Source organism: Cajanus cajan, chromosome 9 (genome assembly GCF_000230855.2).
Source record: "Cajanus cajan strain Asha chromosome 9, NIPB_CcT2T_4, whole genome shotgun sequence".
Taxonomy (NCBI): domain Eukaryota; kingdom Viridiplantae; phylum Streptophyta; class Magnoliopsida; order Fabales; family Fabaceae; genus Cajanus; species Cajanus cajan.
This window is the reverse complement of record NC_138525.1, coordinates 3062071-3082747: the sequence shown is the minus strand read 5'-3', so window position 1 is coordinate 3082747 and position 20677 is coordinate 3062071. Positions and strand designations below refer to the sequence as shown.

The following is a 20677-nucleotide window of genomic DNA, read 5'->3' as shown; positions in this document are numbered from 1 at the left end:
TTTTTTTTAAAGACACTGAATTAATTTCTAACAAATTGTTTATTATTCTTAAAGCAAAATATATCATTCCAAATAACTTCATTTCGAATTATTAGATCCTATGTATAAATAAATGGTTTAGGTGGGAAAGATTTATTGCTAATTTCAGCTTGCATTTGAATCATCTGGAGCTATAATATTGATTCTTCCAATTGGTTTCAGGACAAAAAAAAAAAAAAAAAAGAGCAATAATAATAATAGTACCATAAGATCATATCAATCTTGAAAGTTAGGTATGTGTCCACAGCCAAAAGGATAGTTACACACGCAAACACATACAATCATGCACTATAAACTGAAACGCCGAAATATATATGGTTCCCCTTCAAACAAGCTTAATTTCATGTAACAATATATTAATCCCCCAATAATTTGTATTATAAAAGCTGCAAAATGTTTAAGACACACATGTACTATATATACCCATGCAAAAAAGAGCATGTAAATAGTTATTAATTAATGAAATAAATTAGCTGCCATTTTAGTCGTGTTACTGAAACCTTCCATTTGTAGTAGCATACTCATTGACCACTCTTTTAACTGTGTTAGTGATCCGAGAAACCATCACCAAGTCCTATCAATACCTTTCACTGAGAAGGATCAATCATATTTGTACATTAATCGTCTTGTCAAACCATCCTTCTCCGCTACATATTCGCAACTTGCAAAGTACTCAATTAATGGAAAACATGCCGTTCATCTCTGACATTTTTGACAAAATTTACCAAACTATATTTAAGAATAAAAATCAAGATCAATGTCATCTGCAGTAATATTCTAAAATACTATATAATGCTCTTAGATTCCCGTCTACTACCATATATAGACATGTCTTCCATTTTTTCCATACAAATTCTAGCTAGGTACATGACTTAAAGAGAGGAAGTGACCAACTAAAGGGAAGATACTACTTACTACACAAGTGTGGATATACTGTAAGCTCCACCATATGCTAATAGAAATGGATTAATTGTAAGTGCATGTTTGGTTTTTATCTTGAAAAAATAATCGTTTTTCTTTCTTAAAAAAACTTCTAATAGTAAAAAAAAACTATTATTTTTCCTAAAATAATTAAATCCAAACATGCACCAAGTTCTTTAGCAAGTTCATGGCTCTTGTTTGCCTTGGAATGATGGTAGTAGGTCTTGCAGCAAACCATAGTCACGAGAGAGTTGGAATTGCTGCTGCTGCTGTTGAGGCTGTGGATGGAGATTATGGGAAAGGTTTTGGTGATGGAAGACTGAATTTTGGTGATCATTTTGGCTATAACTTGGAAGAAACTGAGAAAGAAAATCTTGGGGTAAGGTTGATCCCATATAAGAGGAACCATAAAAGGAAGGTGATGACAACATGCTTGCAGCACTGCCTCGGAGTGTTGCTGGACAATGATGGTTATGTTGCCCTTCGTATGTTGTGATCACAATTGAAGGATCTTGGAATGACCTCTCCACCCTTTTCTTCACACCACACTTCTGACTGGTGCATCTATAATAGCTCCTGCATTATACACAAGGAGTCATGTCAGATTCACACGTGAAATGTGCAATTGGAGAAAGATATATCATGTCATCAAGACGTGATCTAATGATTTCTGTGTATCGTTGAATGTATAAAAGTGTAATTTTATGATCATATTTACTGTACGATATGTCTCCAATTTCATGATTACATAGTTGATGACAAAAACAAGCCTTAATAAGTACTAAGAAATAAGCCGTTACAAAACCTTAGTATGTGACAAGGATATGAATCATTACATCGATATGACAATAAATAAACAGAAGACTTTGTGTGTCAATATATGATGATTTTGGCACCAAAATTCCACAGCCCTTAATCATTTTTTTGGGCTGATACAAATACAAGGCTTCATCATTTTTGGTTAGAAAGGGTAATAGATAAGAAATTTCAAAATTGGAAAACAATGAACCTTGGGTACGGACTATTCTTGACTGCTTTCTGTCCATATTTTCTCCATCTGTATCCATCTTCAAGATGATCGATCTCACTTTTAGTCAAGAAGGCAAAGCGAGGCTCTCTTGGCTTTTTCTCTTTCTTCTTGGCCTTGTTCCTGAAACACTCCAAAACACCAGTCAAATTCACCACAAAATATGTTCTCACCAAACCGATAACAATTATTTTAGGGTTAAGAGGGCCTATCATTATTCCACTCCACCATTTTAGTACACACAAAACCTACACTAGTATAGTATAAGAGGGTATATATAGTGACAAGATTGACCAAATTCATTTCATAAGAGGCACTGCAAGTCATAAACAACTGAAAAGACACCGCATTAGTTTAAATAGTGCTAATCCAAAGGAGAAAATTCAAAATTCTATATACCTCCAGAAAAGAACAGATATAAATTAATAAGATATCAGATCCTATTCATGAATTGTTAAAGGAAGAAAAAGGGAAAGTCTATGAGGAAAAATCTTCTTACCCTCCATTGATCTATCAGAAATCACAGAGAAAGAGGAAGCAAAAGAAGAAGAAATCAATTAAACCTACTCTTTCTTAGGCTTTTCATCTCCATCATCACACCCTTTTGGCTGCTTATTTTTCAGGCTTTTGGTTGAGTCTTCTTCTATCACTGCTTCAGCTTCATTAGATGATGAAGACACTGAGGAATTGGGTGTCGATTGGTTCCCTACTGCTGAGTCTCCTGCACTAGGATTCTTCTTGGGGTTTTCATCAATGGAGGAGATCACTTCAGATGATGAGCAAGACAAGTCAAAGGCTCTTGAGAGAGTGTTGTAATCCATGGAACCATGTAAGCAGTCAGTGAAAGTAGTGTGAGGAGAAGGGTTATTGTGATCAAACCCTTGAAAGTTTTGTGTTGAGTTGTTGTCCCTAAAGAATGGAAAGCTTGATGATGAGTGGTTGTAATGAAAAGGGTCATAATAATGGTCTTTCTCATTTGCCATGGAAGAGAAGAGAGGGAGGAGAAGGTTGGAGGAGGAAGAGCCAGAAAAAATAAAGGTAGCTTTGAGAATGATATTTGAGCTAAGACTTAAATTTGATGTGTTATGGGAAAGGGAGCTTTTGGTTTAGAACTTTGTTTTTCTTCTTGCTTTTATTCCTTCTACTTTTGCACCCTCACTTTAGTGTTTGGAGCTAATTGGGGAGTGTTTCTCTATCTTAATCTTTCTAAAGTCAGTGTGTGGTTGGTTTTTTTTCTAAAGCAAATCAATTTAATTAATTTCTTTTTTATTATAAAGGAATAACATATTGTTAATTATATATATATACACCTGCTTGAGCACGTGGCGTGATTAATTTCTTCATCTTATACTAATACACCGTATATTCTCAAACAACATCTATTCATAGTTTGCCTCACTTGTTTAATTAACACACACTTTAATTAGTGTGGAAAATAATTTCTTTTATATTTTTGCTGTATATCGGAACGTTAAGTTGTCGTCTCATGGGTCATGACTTGAAGATTATGAGAGTTCAAATATTAAAAATAGTAAATCACTCTGTTGTTATTTTTTTTTTTTTCTTCTCGTTCATGTATTATGCAATTTGACATATCTTAAAGGGTGTAAATTTGTTAAAAGAAATACAAAAAAAAAAAAAAAAAAGTTTAATAACATGAGGCAAATATTTTAATCCTCAAAAAGCAATTGATTCGAGAATTATTATTAGTCAGTTGGTTGAAAGATTTATTACCTATTTAGTTGACAGCGACTTCGCATTTAACTAAAAGCACCCGCCTATTAATTTATTTGATCGTTTTGAATCTAATCAAAAGAGAAAGATAAATTACAAGTTGAATAATGCTTGCATGCTAAGATTTTTCTTTTTATATAATATAAGATAGTTGATGTTAAGAAGGCAACGATGGTAGCTATACCTTTTGTAAAGGTTTTAATTAGCTAATTATTGCTTAATTAATGTTTTAAGAAGAAAAATTAATTTAAAAACCCAAGCTCAAATTTACATTTTGTGTTCATTTGAGCTCCACGTAAGTGGTTTGGTAGGATCATATATACGATAATGTGATTGATTATTTGCGGGGATCCTCGAATTATTAAATCGACAAGGCACAATATACCTGATAATTAATTAGATCCTTGGTATTTTTTTTAGTATTTGATACATAAAAAAAACGATATAAGTAAAATGTGTTGATATACATTATGATTACTATCATTGTTAAAGATATTTTATTGAGAGAGAAGGGAAGTGTCATGGGGGGTCGTAGTCACGTTGTTAACAAGGGAGTGGGGTTAGTCAAGAATTCCGACTATACGCATTTTGTATTTGTAATTTTGGGCTTACACGTGTCACGCCATCGGCCACCGGCATTTGACCGCAGTGTGGCACGTACCAGAGATCGTTTGCTGCTATTGTTGATTCTTCTGTACGTACCTACGCACGCAAATTCTACGCTATTTTTTAAGCAACAAAATTCATTACTTCTATATTATTATACATCTGTATCCTTTAGATATAATAATATTAAAAATATAGTAAAAAGAATCACCAAATTCGTCATTTATAAATAGTATAAATTTAATGATTAATATGTTTTGTTTATTCCTTCTTTGTTTTGAAAATAATTGAAATGGGTTCGTCTTTACCCACAAAACTTTTTCATATATATATGTATAACCAAATAATTTGAATTATGTTCGTATGTTTAAGAAATACAATTATCTATCTATCATCTGTGTTTAGTTTTTGTGATGAATTACATATGTTTTCTATGAAAAGATAATAAAATTATTATAGATGATAAAAATTTCTCTTCAAATATTTAACTGAAAGAGCATTAGTTAATTAGTCGAATAATCTCACAATTATTGATTCATGTATTCGGTGGTTAATGGGATTTTATTCTTTGAATAAGAAATATAAGAAAAAATATATATATTATGCTGTTCCTGATCACGCCTATGTCTATGGCTATATAAGTGTTGGTAAGTGGGTTTTCACGTCACATTCCTTTTTCCCTTTGTTGCTGCCCGAAGTTTGTGGCACGCATCTGGTTCCCTTTCCCTCCCTTATGCCTTGTCATATGCTCACACACTATCACATTCTTCACATCAAATCATAATATGTAACATGGTCAAAATGTCATGTATCCACCCCACTCTCTTCTGTAATCTCTATACATACACTCGTTTTAATTAACTATTAAGTCAGAAGATCCAAACAAGTTTATGTTTATGTGTTGTGCAATAGGGTTTTATGAAGCATATATATCAATGTGTGTGTGTGTGTTGTTTTTGCATGAATCCTCTTTTATTAATTAGACGTAATAATGGGATAGGCTAAAAAATTAAATCTAAAAAATATAGAGGTAAATAGGAGATCGATTGCTGTTAATGAGTTGTTAATTAACTTTGTGCCTCTAATAAGGGAATCAAAGTCTACCATTCACCATTTCAAAGTTATATCAAAAACTCAATTATTATCACTTTGTGTAATACTACCCCGAATTTATGATGGAAAAGAAATCTAACATCGAATTATTTCTATGATATATATGATAGAAACTACAAAACACCTTTTGATTTAATTTTCACATTAGAAAATAAAGGCTTTTTTTTTCCTTTTTTTTTTCTTGCTACTTCAGTGTAGACTAGGAGACTCTAAAATATATATTTTTGACATAATGATATATTGAAAATCTGCAACCGTAAGACATTGACTGTAAAGCTTATCACCAGGACTATATTGGTGCAATTCTTATTTTGTCTTGTCTTTATAAAGGAGGCAGAGTAGCTAATATGCATATGAAAAGGACTCACTATATATATTTCTTTGTTAGCTTATGCATTTTAAGAAAAATAAACAATTTAATTATATGTATTGTTACTATAAATTGTTATTACAGCAACATTTAATGGAATTAGATCACTTTACCATACATTTTTTTTTCATTAGTGTGATGTGAGGATTGGGTGAATTTCTAATCAATAGATATGCCTAGTTAGATGTTTCTTTGATATATAATAGTGCATATAAATTAAACTAAAAAAATAAAAGCAAGTCTTTTACTTAGATCTTGATTAACTTTTACGAGTGAAGTCAAATTCAATGGATGAAAATCTATATAATTTAACTTTCTCAAATTAATTCTTTGGTATATAACATGAAAACAAAAACATGAATTCAATCCTTGGATGTTCAGTGATTAGCATTCAGCATATATACCCTTGACCTAAGCTGGTTGTTACTAATGATAACAAGCATGAGAGTTGAGTTGAAATGAAAAGGTGAGATTTTGTTTTTGTAGCAAAATATATACCAATGGTGAGTGATCCCTTGTGAATGAGATCATAGGGTACAGAATTCCTTCTGATACATTAACATCATAGCTGTGAGAAGTTGGTAAACCAAAGACTTTTGTTGGGATGGGATGGGATGGGTGGGTGCAAAACCAACAATCACCACCGCCCATTAAACAATCATAACACATCCAAATTGGCCCCACCTGAAAGGAACATCCATAAAATTAAAGGACTATACTACTTATAATTCAATTCAAATAAATAATACTTAATACCACTTTTAAATTTAATTAGAAAATATATGTATAAGAAAAAATGATTGAAAGATCAAATTAATTATATATATGATATTCATTATTTGATGTCCAAATTATTTGATATATCAATAAGTTTTTTAACACCTTAAAAAATGATTTTAAAAGAACATTTAGTACACAAAAAAATTGTTTTATACTTAAGAATTATGATTCATAAAATTTATAAATTTCAAAAATCATAATTTTCTTTTAGAAATAATTAAAGTCTGTTTAGTTATCATCAATAGCAGATCCATGAATTTTTTTTAGTAAGGACAAAAAATATAGGCTATACTATGTTTGCAAATTAAAAATATAATAAGTTTTCTTTTTATAGAAATATATGTTTTTGTGAAAAAATTAAAATACCTATGTTTTTTTTAAATTACAACTTTCATGAATAGAGTGACAAATTTTTATTTTTATTTTATTTCATTTGAGATTCTATGAAGGTGTATTTGTGATTTATGCGACTTATTATTTAGTATTAAAAAATGCTAAAAATTAAAAGATAAAATGATAAAATTAGTGCCAATTTATTCTCTTTCTTATCTCTTGTAATTTTCAACATTCATTTTTTTATAATTTTTTTTTTGAAAATAATATTTTTCATGGGTAAAGTTTTGTTTTTATTAAATATTTAAGTGAAAGAAAAACTTTGTTTGGGCAATTACCCCATACCCCTCAACATGCATCTGCCCTGTTGGCAATAAATAATTTTAGAAATATTTATAATTGTTATTAAAAAATTAAAAATTTTATTGCATTAAATAGATAAAAAATAATGAGATTTTTTATCGCATCAAAGTTTTTCTTTTAACATGAGAATGCTAATATTTCTCACCTTTTGTCACGAGAAAAATTGCGTGAAAAACCTGTGTGAAAAATGTTATATTGAAAAATAATATTATTTATGAATGTTATTTATTAAATAAAAAACCACATTTCAAACAACATTTTTAGGAAAAAAAAAATTCTTATACCAAACATCCTCTTAATGATAAACAAAAATTGCAAAAGTTGAAAGTTTGCAAGAGAATCTCTATTTAAGATTTATCTATAGTGAATTTAACTATCCATTATGTGAGTTATATAACAATTTTTTTAAGTTTTATACAAATATCTATGTATAAGTATTTAAATTTTAACCATATTAACTAAATATTTATAAATAAATTATTTTTTAGATAAAAACAAACCATATGTTAGTATAAGTTATTTTCCCTATAGTAATTATCATAAAAGTAAACATTGTTCTTTTTATTGATTATTTTTTAATGAAACTAAAAGACTTCTTCTTGTAAAACCAAAGAATACTTGTTTCATGTATTAAGATCCATTTAAAAGATTAATTTTTTCTATATTAGAGTTTGAGTCTGACTATAAAATCATATATAAAATCATAAGTACAGTGATTTTATTTTCATACTATAATTAACATTAAATTTGATATCATGTGAGTATAAATCTATTGGCTGAACAAAGTCTGTGAGTGTCATAAACTTTCTTAATATTGTGTTCGATTTTTATGAATTAAAAAAAAATGTTTTTGATACGCTGAAAAAAAGTCATTTTAATAAAGGATGCTAATGCGAACGTGCATCCTTCCTGCTCCATTCTTTTAATTTCCATTAGAAGATTTAGGTTGGAAACAAATGGGATAGATTTTTTTTTTTTTTTTATTACTGGAGTATCCATTGTTAATAATAGTAACTAATCTCTTCAGCACCTCAAAAGAAAGTGAGATAATTAATCCTAAAATTTAACACAACTGCATACACAAGGTAAGATTCGAATTCCTGACTTTGCTTAAACATAAATCAATTCCTGCCGCTGAACCACACAGCTTCGGATTAAACAAATGGAATAGATGATAGACAATTAGAAACATACTTTTTTCTTTAATTTGTTCTTTTATATAATCAAATAAAATAAAAATAAATGTTTAAACTTTTATTCTTCCAGACTTTTCTTTCTCTCAATTCAAAATCAAGAAACACCCACAACTTTAAAACAATTTTCCAGCCAATTGTCAAACACGTTTGAGGACTTGAGCACTCTTGGATATTTTTAACCTATGTGTTTTAATTAATTTGTTTTAGTTTTTCTTTTATATTATTATATTAATATAATAATAAACAGGTAAATATATACTACTTTTATATAAAAATAATATATTATTGTGTTACAGTCATATATATTATAAGTTTATTAACTTTATTATGTTTTTATATAATTAATTATAAAAATTTATATAACGCTATGAGAAGTAAAATCAACGGATATATATATTATCGCAAATAGGAAGAGTTGGAATTTCGTGAAAAAAATAATAAATATAACTCTTCCAATTACAAATTTATTATTTTTTCACGAATTACAAATTTATTACTTTTTCACGAAATTACAACTCTTTCTATTTGTGATATAAATTACTCTCATTGATTATTCTAACTAGAAAAACTGGTTATGCACTTTATTTATATATATATATAAAGATTTTATAACTTAAAAGTTATTTTTTATATTTTAAAATTTTATTTTAAATTTATTTATAAAATATATGTGAATATAATTTTTTTAAAAGATCTATCTTTAAAATATTTTTATTTATTTTTATTTAAAAACATTATTATTAATTTTAAAAAATATCACTTTAATAATAATTTTAGACTTAATAATTTGTTAAGTAGGTGACACATATACATACTCACACATATATTAATCAAATATAAAGTTTACATATATATTAGGAAGAAAGAAAAAATAAATAAAACTAAAGTTTAGAGGTAGTAGCATCATTGTCTGCCTTTCCCTTGACTTGACTCCGGACCACAGGATTTTATTACAAGTTTGAATTTTTAGTTTAACTACTTTAATTAATTAAGCTCAAACAAAAATACTACATTAAATTTTATTGACAATATGATTTTAAATGATCAATAAATTATATTATGTTCACTCGTGTTAAAAAATAAGTTTTATTAAAGTGATTTTTTTTCTTTCTATTATGATGATATGATATCTCTTCATTTATGGGTTATTTAAATAATCTTGAATCATAACAACTTAAATCTAAAGTTAATTTTCTTTAATATATTTGTTTTATTGGGAAAAAAATAATCAAAAGAAGTGGATGGTGAACAAGATTTCCTGGGTTCATCATTATCCTTGTTTGTGTCGACAATTGAAAACTCTTTAGAAGGAGCATGAAATTGTTGAATATTTGAGTGGCTTTTGTGTCGGATTAGACTTCAACTCAGCTTGGAGACATTCATCCCGTACAATATTAATTCATATGTATCATCTTAGATGTTTTGTTTAAATGATAAATGAAGAGAGAGATTGTACAAAAAAGAAAAGAAAATCAATTAATTTTTCTTTTTTATTTGATCAAATGATAAAAAGAAAATTGAGATAAAAGAAGTACAATTACATTAAATGAGTAAATGGTTTTTATATTATCTTAAAATAAAGTTCAGCGAGACAAATTTATGAATAAGTTCATCATTTTAGCAAATTTTATTCTTTTTTGTCTATCTAAAAAGAAAGAAAAAAAAAACGAGTCTCATTTTTTAATTTTGCTTTCAATTAAATAATACAAAATATACATTTTCTTTTACCTAATTTCTTTCCACCGACTTTTAGCTTTCATTAAACACAGCTTACATTGGATCGAGCTCGATTTGCTTGGTTTCATATTATGTATTTATATAAATATTATTTTTAATTTTTTTATTAATTAAGTTAATCATATTACTAAGATTACTGATATTAAGGATGTCCAATTTAGTTTGTTGAGTATAGTGTGTAGATTTTCGTAGTACTATAATATTCAATTTCTACAAATAAAAAAAATGAGTTTAGATCTCTTAACGTGTGTTTGGATGAGGTATTTTACAAATTCAAAGAATTTTAAATTCTTGGTATTTGAATTACTTTGATTTCAATTTCTATCATTTTTAAAATATTTTATTTGGATAAGTTAATTCAAATTTATCAAATTTTAAACTATTAGGTTGGATATGATAATTTGATTCCACCATGGTAAAATTAATTTTAAAAGTATATTTATATGTTGAGAATTTTTAAATTAAATTTTATAAAAATAAATATTAGCAAATTTTTAAATATTTAATAATTTTTAAAAAAATTAATATTAGATAATATTTAATAATTTTAAAAATATTTTTGAATATTCAATAATTAAAAACATGAAGAGATAAGAGATAAGATAACATATATAAGTGAAATAAGAAGAAAAAGAATATGAAGAATTTCAAATTCTTACTTTTTTTAGGAGAATTTGAAATTCTACTATTTCAAGAAATTTCACAAATGTTTGAATTTCAAATTCTTTATAAATTATCCATCCAAACAAGGTATTTCACCTTAAAAATTTTGAAATTATTTAAATAAATAAATTACTCTATTTAAATTCTCCATCCAAACATACTAAATAAAATTTTGATTTTGAGTTTTATAAATAGAGAAAAGTAATTTAAAAGAAAAATATTACTAAAAGTTATCCGTTTGTTTTTATTGTAAAAATTAGTTGTTTACAAAATAAGTATATATTTCGTACCTAATAAAAAAAATTATTTTTTTTTACTAGTTTATAGCTTAAAAAAAATATTTTTAGTTTACATGGAGTAAGTAATTTTAACATAAAGAAGGATTATAAAATTAAAGTAAATCATATTACTTCCTACGAGAGATGATAAAAGTACTAAAATTGGTTGGCTCATATATATATACCTTCTTTTTTTTTTTTTTATAAGTACACATCTTTTTTTTTTAAAATATATAAAATATTATAATTAAAAAAAAATTACACTTTTAACTTTCAATTTGCTATTTTCTTCTTCTTATTCACACACTTTTTTTTTTCTCTTTCAATTTTCACATGTTATTAAAATAGGTGGAGTAAAGGAAAAATAAGGAGGTGCATGTAAAAATTGGAAAAAGGAGGAAAAATATGTGAAAAAAAATACTAAATTAAATGTTGTGGATGTAAAATTAAAAAATTTAAAACAAAAAATTAAAAATATTTTAAAATTTTAATTATTTTTTTAAAAAGAGGTGTACTTATAGAAAAAAGGAGGTGTATATATCATGAACCAAATTGGTCCGATCCAGCCCATTAGGCAGCTTGTTGATTTTGCATGGGCGGCCCAAAACTCTTGTTTTCAAGCTTAAAAATATCATGTCAATTTGTCTTTGCTTATCTTATCGGATCATGGATTAGTAAAAATTAGGGAAAAAAGTTCCAAATTTATTTAATCTAATATATATTTTTATTTTAAATTACACGTAAATTTATTAAAAAATAAAGCCGTGATATAAAACGACTTCAAATTTATTTTTTTTAAAATGAAAAAAAAATCAATCATCATATTCTTAGTCATGACTTCTAATATTTCAATTAAAAAAATATAAATTGACAAGTTGTGTTCTACAAGTATCCAAAACTTACTCCCTTTTCAATTTTTTTTTTGAAAACTTGCCTATTTCCATAATTTTGAAAAAAGATTCCACCATCTGGGTGAGCAAGGCAAATATATAAACTCCTCTAAAAAATCAAGGTATTGCAATAATATAAAAACTATAACAAATATTATAAAAAAAAATCAGATCACATGCAATGAATGATAGGAGGTGTTAGGTCATTTTTCTACCAACCTCTTATTACTTTGTAAAATACCATAGATCAGGGGTAGTTGGGTCATTTTACTTCTTATTTTTGTCAAATTGCTTTTAGATTTTATGAAAAAAAAAAAAACATTGGGAATAATCATAGATGACATGCAATGATAGAAGTCATTTTCTACGAACTCGCCTTGAGATTTTACTAGAAACTAGAAAATAGGGAACAATATCATATATCAGTATATCACATGTAATGGTAGCGATAGTTAGGTCATGTCTCTGACAACCTCTGATTGTCTTTACATTTTACCCAAAAGTAGGGGGAAAATCACATATAGCAAAAATTTTCTAATACCATTCAATCATTCGGACACTAAATATAAACTTTTTTCTATAAAAAAATTTGAGGTATTATAAAAAAAATAAAAATTAGAACAAGTATTCTAAAAAAAATAAAAAAATAAGAACCAAAATTGTATTTTAATTCACCCAAATTTAATTTGACTCGTGTGCAAGTCTAACTTTGTTGTGTGAAAGGATGATGTGGAACTGTGTTAGAGTAAAAGCTATGGCTATGCCTATGGCTATGGGTGTTCCTTCATGTTCATGGAGACCCACCATCACGTGCTGCTCTTCTTCAACCATCAACACTGAGCAACTACGTTCTCAACTTGATCACCTTCATGCAGAGGCTCAAGCCACCACAACTAAGGGTACCTCTCTCTCTCATACTCAATTTCATTCTCACTTACTTTCAATACCATTTTTTTTCCCTCATAAACGCCCATTACAGTCACTCCCATCAATATATAGGTTTTCATTTTTTACTCTTTCATTACAATTCTTACAAAAAAAAAAAAAGAAATTAAAATTGAACTGCAGACTAAAGGGTTCGTGAAGTAAAGATTCAGGATTGATGCATGAATTGAAATATTGTAAAGACTAAAGAGTGATTATAAATGTACACCCCCAAAATGTGGGTGTATTGAGATTGAACGAAGAAAAAGAAAAAATTAGATAGAGCATGCGAATATGATAGGATGAAAAAGCAAGAAATTGAGGTGGAGATGCGATGGAAGAGAAAGTGAGGGGATGATAACTGATAAGGGATTAGTATAAAACTAATTGTTTGTTGTGGTTAACAGCAACTAATGCGAGATTGAGGCTTCTACGATTGTCAGAGGCTGCAGAGAAGCTTCAAAAACAAGCGGCTATAAGCATTCAAAAGGGGGATGAAAATTATGCAAGGGAAATGCTTTTTCAGAGGAAGAAGGTGCTGCAGGCTTTAGACAAGTCTAAAAGACGCATTGAGTTGCTTGATGAGCTTTCCACGAAGCTAAGTGAGGTAAACTCAATTCGTTGTGAATTCATGAGTACTATTGTAGTATTATGTTCACAGTTATCATAATCACAATGATGTCATTGTTATCATGAATATCAATACATTGAGAGAGAACAGCTCTGTTATCTAAGTTATGAATTGTTCATCTCTTCTGCGTGTTAGTTTCTTAATGTAATGCATGGCCAATATGTTTGAGGGAGGGATTTATCTCAAGTATTTGTGCAAAAGTCGTTACTTATTTACAAGTAGAGAGGCATGAGCACCTGCAGAAGGGACTGTGTAGTCCTCTCAAGCTATTGTTTTCTTCTGTCTGCATATATCAATTTGTTCCCTGTGCTCATTTGAGGAGGATTCCCAATTCTCATCCGATTTGTTTAAGTTATTTATATATAAAGTATTATTTTCTTATATAAAATTCATTATTATTACGTAGCAGATTTTTTGTCAACTGCCATAGGAAATTTGTGAAGGGAGGCCTTCTATGGCGGGACAATTGGCTGCAATGGCATGACTATATGGTGGAATTTTGGACTTTCACCATCCTCAGTGATAAAATTGTGTTAGCTATCAAAAATAAAAAAAATTACAATTTGTTATTTTCATATAACATGATCAAGGCACTTAGAAAAAAATCCTTCTGTACACCCTTTAAAAATTTGTTTTAGAATTGGTTGTATATAGAACCATTTGAAATCAAAGAATTGCAACCAACATCTTTTATAGAAAGTGATGATGAAAACTGGGTTACTTCTTGAAATCATTGAGATATCAGTGTCTTGGAAGACAATTGATGGATGAGGTCGGATTAACTTCAATATTGCAACAAACTAAACTGCTTTTGAATTTACTTGTCACAAATTATTTGAAAGGCATCAATTTTCCTTGTTTTTGCTTGGTCTGGAAATGAAGAGTTCCATAGGCAAACCCCAACATAATGGTCTATATAGCTCTCCTTGGCTTGTATAGATTTATATAGTTTGTACAATGGCATTTATTAACCAGTTCTAAATACATAAAAGCATACGCTGCTTACATTAGATAATTGGGTTTTGCTACAAAACTCATAAGTTGAAAAACTATGTACTAGGATTTCATATATCCCCATTAGGCAATTATGATTTTTAGACTCATATAACCTTTATGTAAGTGAAATTTATATAAAAAAAATAAAATTAATGCTTACCAGCAATGATGGTCTCAAATTTTCTATCTTAAATCTGTATTTGGGTGTTTTACTCACTGATGGGCATAACTATACCTATCAACCCTGACTGTTAATGTTGAATATCTCATGTATTTTAAATGATTTTTTTTGGTTTGTGTCTATGTATAATGTTTATTCTCTCTCTCTCTCTCTCTCTCTCTCTCTTTTTCGTTGTCTCTCCCACTCTGTATGCAACTCTTTCTTTAGTTAAATTGTTCATATTTTATTAACTGTATAATGAAAGAAACCTATTGTGGTTTCAGGCAATATCTTTGAAAGAAAGTCAGCTAATTGGAAATATTAATGTGAGCATTGAAGACACAACAGAAAATGCTTCAAGTCCAGTTCGAATTATTGCTCCAAAGGAGGAAGTTCAAAAATATTTTACTAAGGACAACTCGGATCCTTATATGATGAAATTCAGCGATATTCAAGATGTGCAACTTTCTATTGAAAGTGAAGGTAATCCTGTGGAGGATAAGGAAACTCAGAATCTTCTAGAATCCCTTAGTATCGGCAGTTCAAATGAAGACAACATAGCCAGAAACTTGTCAGAAATATCCTCTTACGAGGATTTCATGGAACATATAGATCAAAAGCTCAGTGAAATTGAAGCTGAACTAGTTACTGTTTTGAATGTCTCTACCTTGGTACTGGATAATGAAGATAGACCAAATAATTCCAGGTTGCAACAAACAATTGAACTCCTTGAGAGCATCCATGGCATTAGACAGAGGTACAACACTTTGATTTATCAAAGCATAATTCTTATTGTCTCCTTTGAAGATTTAACTATAAAAATATTTTTACAATAGGTGCTCTCTAATGATTTTGAATTATTGTTATGAATATTCATATTAAGAGAAAATAATAAAGAAAAAGTAATGCAACACTTTTTCAAATTTCTGAACTCACAGAATTAAAAGTACCAAGGAGACAAAACTGAGGATATGATCAATTTCGTTTTGCTCAACTCGTCTATTGCTTCCAGGTGAGAACTAACTTCAGTCGTAAAAAAAATGTCTGCCACAATTTTCCTGTATTCCTTAATCACTTAATGTGGAAACAAGAAAGAACATTTGAGATGCTTATTATTATTTTATTAAAATGAGAAGAGGTGTTGTTGTCTTGATTTATCACTATTCTTTCCAACCTGCAATCGTCTATTTGGTCATGGAGGAGCAGCAGATTGAGAAAATTGCCCAAGGACTAAGGATAGCCTAGTGAAGCTGCTTTTCCATCTCTTTAACTTGCATTTCAAAATTCTCTGACCTTATTCTGTCTAAAAATGAACGTAGTAGTGAAGTATTTTTGGAGGATTCCCTGAGATGGTTGTGTTAGGTAATGTAGCATCCTTAGAATTACCCTGCAGGTTACCGCCTAAAGTTCTTATTGTTGCCATTGTTCATCATGAGGAATTAGATATTGAAATTGAATCATGCATCTGCTTTGTATCAGGCAGGCTTACAGATGTGTGACTTTTTTTTTTTAGTTTTAAATCTTCTTCCATGATTCACATATTTTATATATTTGATTCGTGCAATACCATCAATTCCCGTTATGTGTTTGAGTTTACACAATCTATGCATACTTCATATGAAGATTAAGCATTCTTGCTACCTTATGATATCAGGAACTTCTGCAACTATGGATGAAATTATTCTGTTGATGGACTTGTGTAAATCGTGTTTACACTATAGCCATGATAAGTGTTTACAGTAAACTAACTTATTAATCAGTGTTCTTTTTTTCCCTCAGTATTATTGCTATTATTTTAGCTGCTTATTCTATTATGGTGATGTATGCTACAAACCTAAATTTGCGTACTCTAATTGTTATGAAAAACGTTGGCATCGTCACTACAAGTTTCAAACTAGTTGTTATAGAAAGACTTGTAACCAAAACAAAAGCAATTTGCATTAAATGCTTCGTGGAATGTTGAGAACGAAAAATGTATTCATAACTAGACTGCATAAATTTCTGTGGACTAATGTGCTAGTTATGCTAGCACCTTCAGCAGTTTTCTTGCATCTGAATGTCCCATGCTTGACGTTTTGAACGTATTAGTTTGAAGCAAGGCCTGTTCAATTCAGGCCTCCATGAATAAAAGGATTGAAATTTTATAAATCCCATTTACAAGAAGTTATCACAAATTCACTTGCTCACAAACCCACCACCTCCGAGATGTGGCGAGGCAGAAACATACGTAAAATTTATTCAGAATATAGTACCACAAGAATCCAAATTGTGTATTATTTTTACGTTGAAGTATGACATCACATCACGAAACCAATAGAACTAGCACTACAAAGTACGAATAATAATGGGCACCCGTGACATTATGCTTTTCAATTTTCAAGTATTGGTGCAAGTAAAGGCCAATGCTTCTATTCATTGAACATTCATATTTCATGCGTATGGGCAAGTGACAGCAAATGGTTGGTAATGATGTTCAATACACTTGTAACATCCAAGAGGATCAGGAAAATAATCATCCATTGTATAAAGGATGTAACTGCAGGCAAGGCCTGAACCCAGTGCTATTTCACCATTTTCTTTTCATAAAATATGGGAGTAGTCACCAGTCACCAGTTTGATCCCTTACGCGACACCTTTGGCTTTGACCAAAAAATCAAAAAGAATAAAGATGCGTTAACACTAAGGTTGACTTTTCGCCCTGATGATGATCAAGGTTTTAGTAGCAGAAACAGTCACTCCATTCATGGGATAAGATTGCAAGCATGAGACACTACACAATAGTGGTAGTCTCTTTCGTATACTGCTGTGCCCTTTCAGTAGAGATGTTTGAACTAAACAGTTTCCATGAGGTCAGCAAGAGTAATCTTGCCATACATGCCATGTTCCAAGGAATCAAATTGTTTGCTTATCTGCAGAATGTCTATTTCACTAATCTTCCCCATTTGCTTAAGCTTGTATATGACAAAGTCAGACTTACTGCACCAAAGTAAAATGGTTAACAAAAATGAATGAAAGTAAAAGATCAACGAAAAATGAATAGAAGTAATATAACTCAGTAGTCTCTATTAAACTAAAAATTCCCGCATTGTCTCTGCATGCGGATAGAGGCCTATAGGCTACAGGCTTAACCAGATAATATGTTTTTGTTACATTTGCCTTCTCATTTTCTCAAATTTGCACTTCAATGTCTATTTTGGAACATATATTGTTCGAAGACATTGTAAACCAACCATAGTGGAGTCATGTCATTATGAATCCTGAGAACCCATACCCATTTGAACTGAGTTCATGTTCCTTCATCAGTCATTCAGCTACAGATAGTTCCTAAGCTCATTCTATTACTTAATAACGACTAAAGAGGGCGAAACCTTACGTAGAAGTGTAAAAAAATGAACTGAACTATCTGAATTATAAAAACTAAACTATCTTATCAAAAATTGAATTGAATTATTTGGTAACTAAACCAAACTGAATTATTTAGAAACTGAACTATTTTTTTAAAAAAAGCTAAAATTAAAAGTATAAAAAATGGTCCAACTCAGTAGGTCAATTTTTGAAAAAAAATGGTTCGAAAAAGAATTAGACTATTGGGCCTATATGGTATGGTCTAGTATTTTTTATTATTTTCCTTTTGTAAGTTTAAAATAAAAATTAAAAATAAAATAAAATAGGTCAAAACAGTTTAATTAAAAGCACTAATACAATTCAATTCAGAACACCAAACAATTCAATTCAGTTCAAATTTTTACGGTATAAGTAGTGAAACAAAAAATAGTTTAGTCTAATTTTTCTGAACTAAATTCGTCAAACTCTTTTTTTTGGTTCGGTGTAGTTTTTTATGAGTCCAATTCATTTTTTTTTCCACCCCTAAATATAAGGCCATAAAAGATATGGGAAAGAACATTTAAAAAAGTACAAATTTACAGGAGAGCGTTGGGACAAGAGTGAAGGATGCTGTTTATCCTGTTTTACCGCATGATAATTTCTTTTAGATTCTTTTTCATAGGGAATTTCTTCTAGATTTTAAATAAAACATCCCTTCGTCGAGGTGGAGGTAAACGACTAAATGGTATATGCACATCCCCGGTATATCAATATCAATCAATGTTGATCTGAGATGATGAGGGTCCTTTGATTTCTGTCCCCATTATGCTTTGATTGGTGATTTATAAAGCTAAAACAACTAGAAAATGTTCAAGGAACCAGATATAGTCAGGAGTTCCCTTTACTGATTTATCGTCAGACCTAATTTATCCTACAATTTCTTATTTTCAAAGTGACTGAAACAGGCTTTAGCTACGAAGTTTCTGTCTAATCTGCTTTTAATTTAGGGGTATACGAGTTATCACAGGTCGAGGTCGACCTGCACCAGCTTACACCCCCTACTTTTAATTAGGCCGTGACATCTTATAATTATAACTCTTTGGAACCAATGCACTGATTCTGCTGTAATTCATTTATTCAAGTGGTAAAAAGGTCATGGAAAGAGTTTATATGAGATTACAAACATTGAGGCATACCTGATTGATCCATCATTATCAAGGTCTGCAGCCGCTAAGTCTGATAAGGTTATCTTCTTCTGAAGAACCCATTTTGCCATCTTACGATTTCTCTTATGAATACTATATTCAGTGAGGTATATAAGTGCCCTGGCAACTACCAGTGTGCCTACCAAGAGCCATATAATTGCAAAGCATCTTCCGATAACAGTTCTGAAAGAATAATCCCCATAACCAACCGTTGTAACAGAAGTCATGGAAAGATAAATACTGTCAGCCCAATTCAGGTCCTCAGCATAATGCACTGTGACTGTTCCTATAGCAATGCAGCCAATGACAACAACCAAAGCCAGACATACTTTGGTTCTTATCCTCATTCTCCCTTTCTGTTCATCAACCATGTACGTGCTGAGGATGTTCTTGTATCGATTCTCATCCATCATGCTCAACAGGAATGCCTCTTGTGTATCACAAATGTATGCAACCAATCCATTGAGTAGAAAACCAATAAATCCAAAACCCACCAAAATGAAACCACATGTAAAGATCTTGGTAAACGTGGAGTCAGGAACAATATCTCCAAACCCAATAGTGCAGAGAGTTACCATTGTGAAGTACACAGCATCTACGGGCCTGAAAGTGGTAGTGCCTTTGAAACTCCCAGAAGTCATGTAAACTGCAACCCCAGTTGCCACATACAAGAAAACACCGATAAAAGATAGCCTAACTATTAAAGTTGATGATTTATATGGTTCAGAGGGCTCATGAAAATCTACCCCCATGTCAGTGAATAATACAGACGGAGCAGAGCGTGAGCGATGGATAATCTTCCCTTTCTTGAAGGACAAGTTGGCTATGAGGTTAATACAAGAACTCTTGGCTTCCTTGAGTGGTGGTCTGTTTGGTGAGTCTGCTTCTTCTTTCCTGGAGCAAGGGCTCAGGAGGTGCTCCTGCATGGTGCATTCAGATTGATGTATCACAGAATGATCGCAAGCTAGTATTGCAGCTTCTTTCAACTACTAGTCAAACCAAGAGAGAGGAATGGAGGTTACATGTATGTGCAGCTGAGAGTCATATGGCTTCTGTCAACTGAGTTCGTGCGAAGGTTGACAAATTTTGATTTTAATGTTTGATGTCTTTCCTTGCACAAACTTTATTCTAATAAGAAGAGTCTGCAAATATTTGTAATTAAACTTAAATTAACGGACTACTAATATTGAAGTGTCTCATATTATATACCCAACTAGAACAGAATCACTAAATTCCATACAGCTGCCATTAAATATTCCTATTTACCCCAACTACGTGGAACACGAACCCCTTGATTGTATGCCCCATCATTTGGAATCTAGGACTGAGCTATGGCAAGCTACAGTGGATCCTAATAGTGGAAAAAGTTAGTTACATCTACTTTTCC

The 20677-nt window shown here is 30.2% G+C and overlaps 3 protein-coding genes across 4 annotated transcripts; 1 reads left to right on the top strand and 2 right to left on the bottom strand.

The window, feature by feature from the left end:
* Positions 1-747: 747 nt before the first annotated feature.
* Positions 748-3159, bottom strand: LOC109789655 (WRKY transcription factor 71). The gene is made up of 3 exons (XM_020348672.3): positions 2555-3159; positions 1970-2110; positions 748-1536 (listed from the first exon to the last, which is right to left on the bottom strand). Exons 1-3 carry the CDS (start codon positions 2968-2970, stop codon positions 1146-1148), a joined length of 948 nt encoding a protein of 315 aa, XP_020204261.1. The 5' UTR covers positions 2971-3159; the 3' UTR covers positions 748-1145.
* A 9573-nt stretch (positions 3160-12732) lies between these two features.
* On the top strand, positions 12733-16641 carry LOC109788573 (forkhead-associated domain protein). Of its 2 annotated transcripts, XM_020347339.3 has the most exons (5): positions 12733-12949; positions 13382-13581; positions 15046-15518; positions 15700-15773; positions 16416-16641. In XM_020347339.3, exons 1-4 carry the CDS (start codon positions 12775-12777, stop codon positions 15734-15736), a joined length of 885 nt encoding a protein of 294 aa, XP_020202928.1. In that variant the 5' UTR covers positions 12733-12774; the 3' UTR covers positions 15737-15773; positions 16416-16641. The 2 variants fall into 2 exon arrangements, with proteins under 2 accessions (XP_020202928.1, XP_020202922.1); XM_020347333.3 differs by lacking the exon at positions 16416-16641 and having other exon boundaries at positions 12735-12949; positions 15700-16343.
* A 507-nt stretch (positions 16642-17148) lies between these two features.
* Positions 17149-20534, bottom strand: LOC109790374 (two-pore potassium channel 3). Its single transcript, XM_020349517.3, has 2 exons — positions 19282-20534; positions 17149-17737 (listed from the first exon to the last, which is right to left on the bottom strand). The coding sequence occupies exons 1-2, from the start codon at positions 20214-20216 to the stop codon at positions 17593-17595; spliced, it is 1080 nt and encodes a 359-aa protein (XP_020205106.1). The 5' UTR covers positions 20217-20534; the 3' UTR covers positions 17149-17592.
* Between the last annotated feature and the right edge of the window lie 143 nt (positions 20535-20677).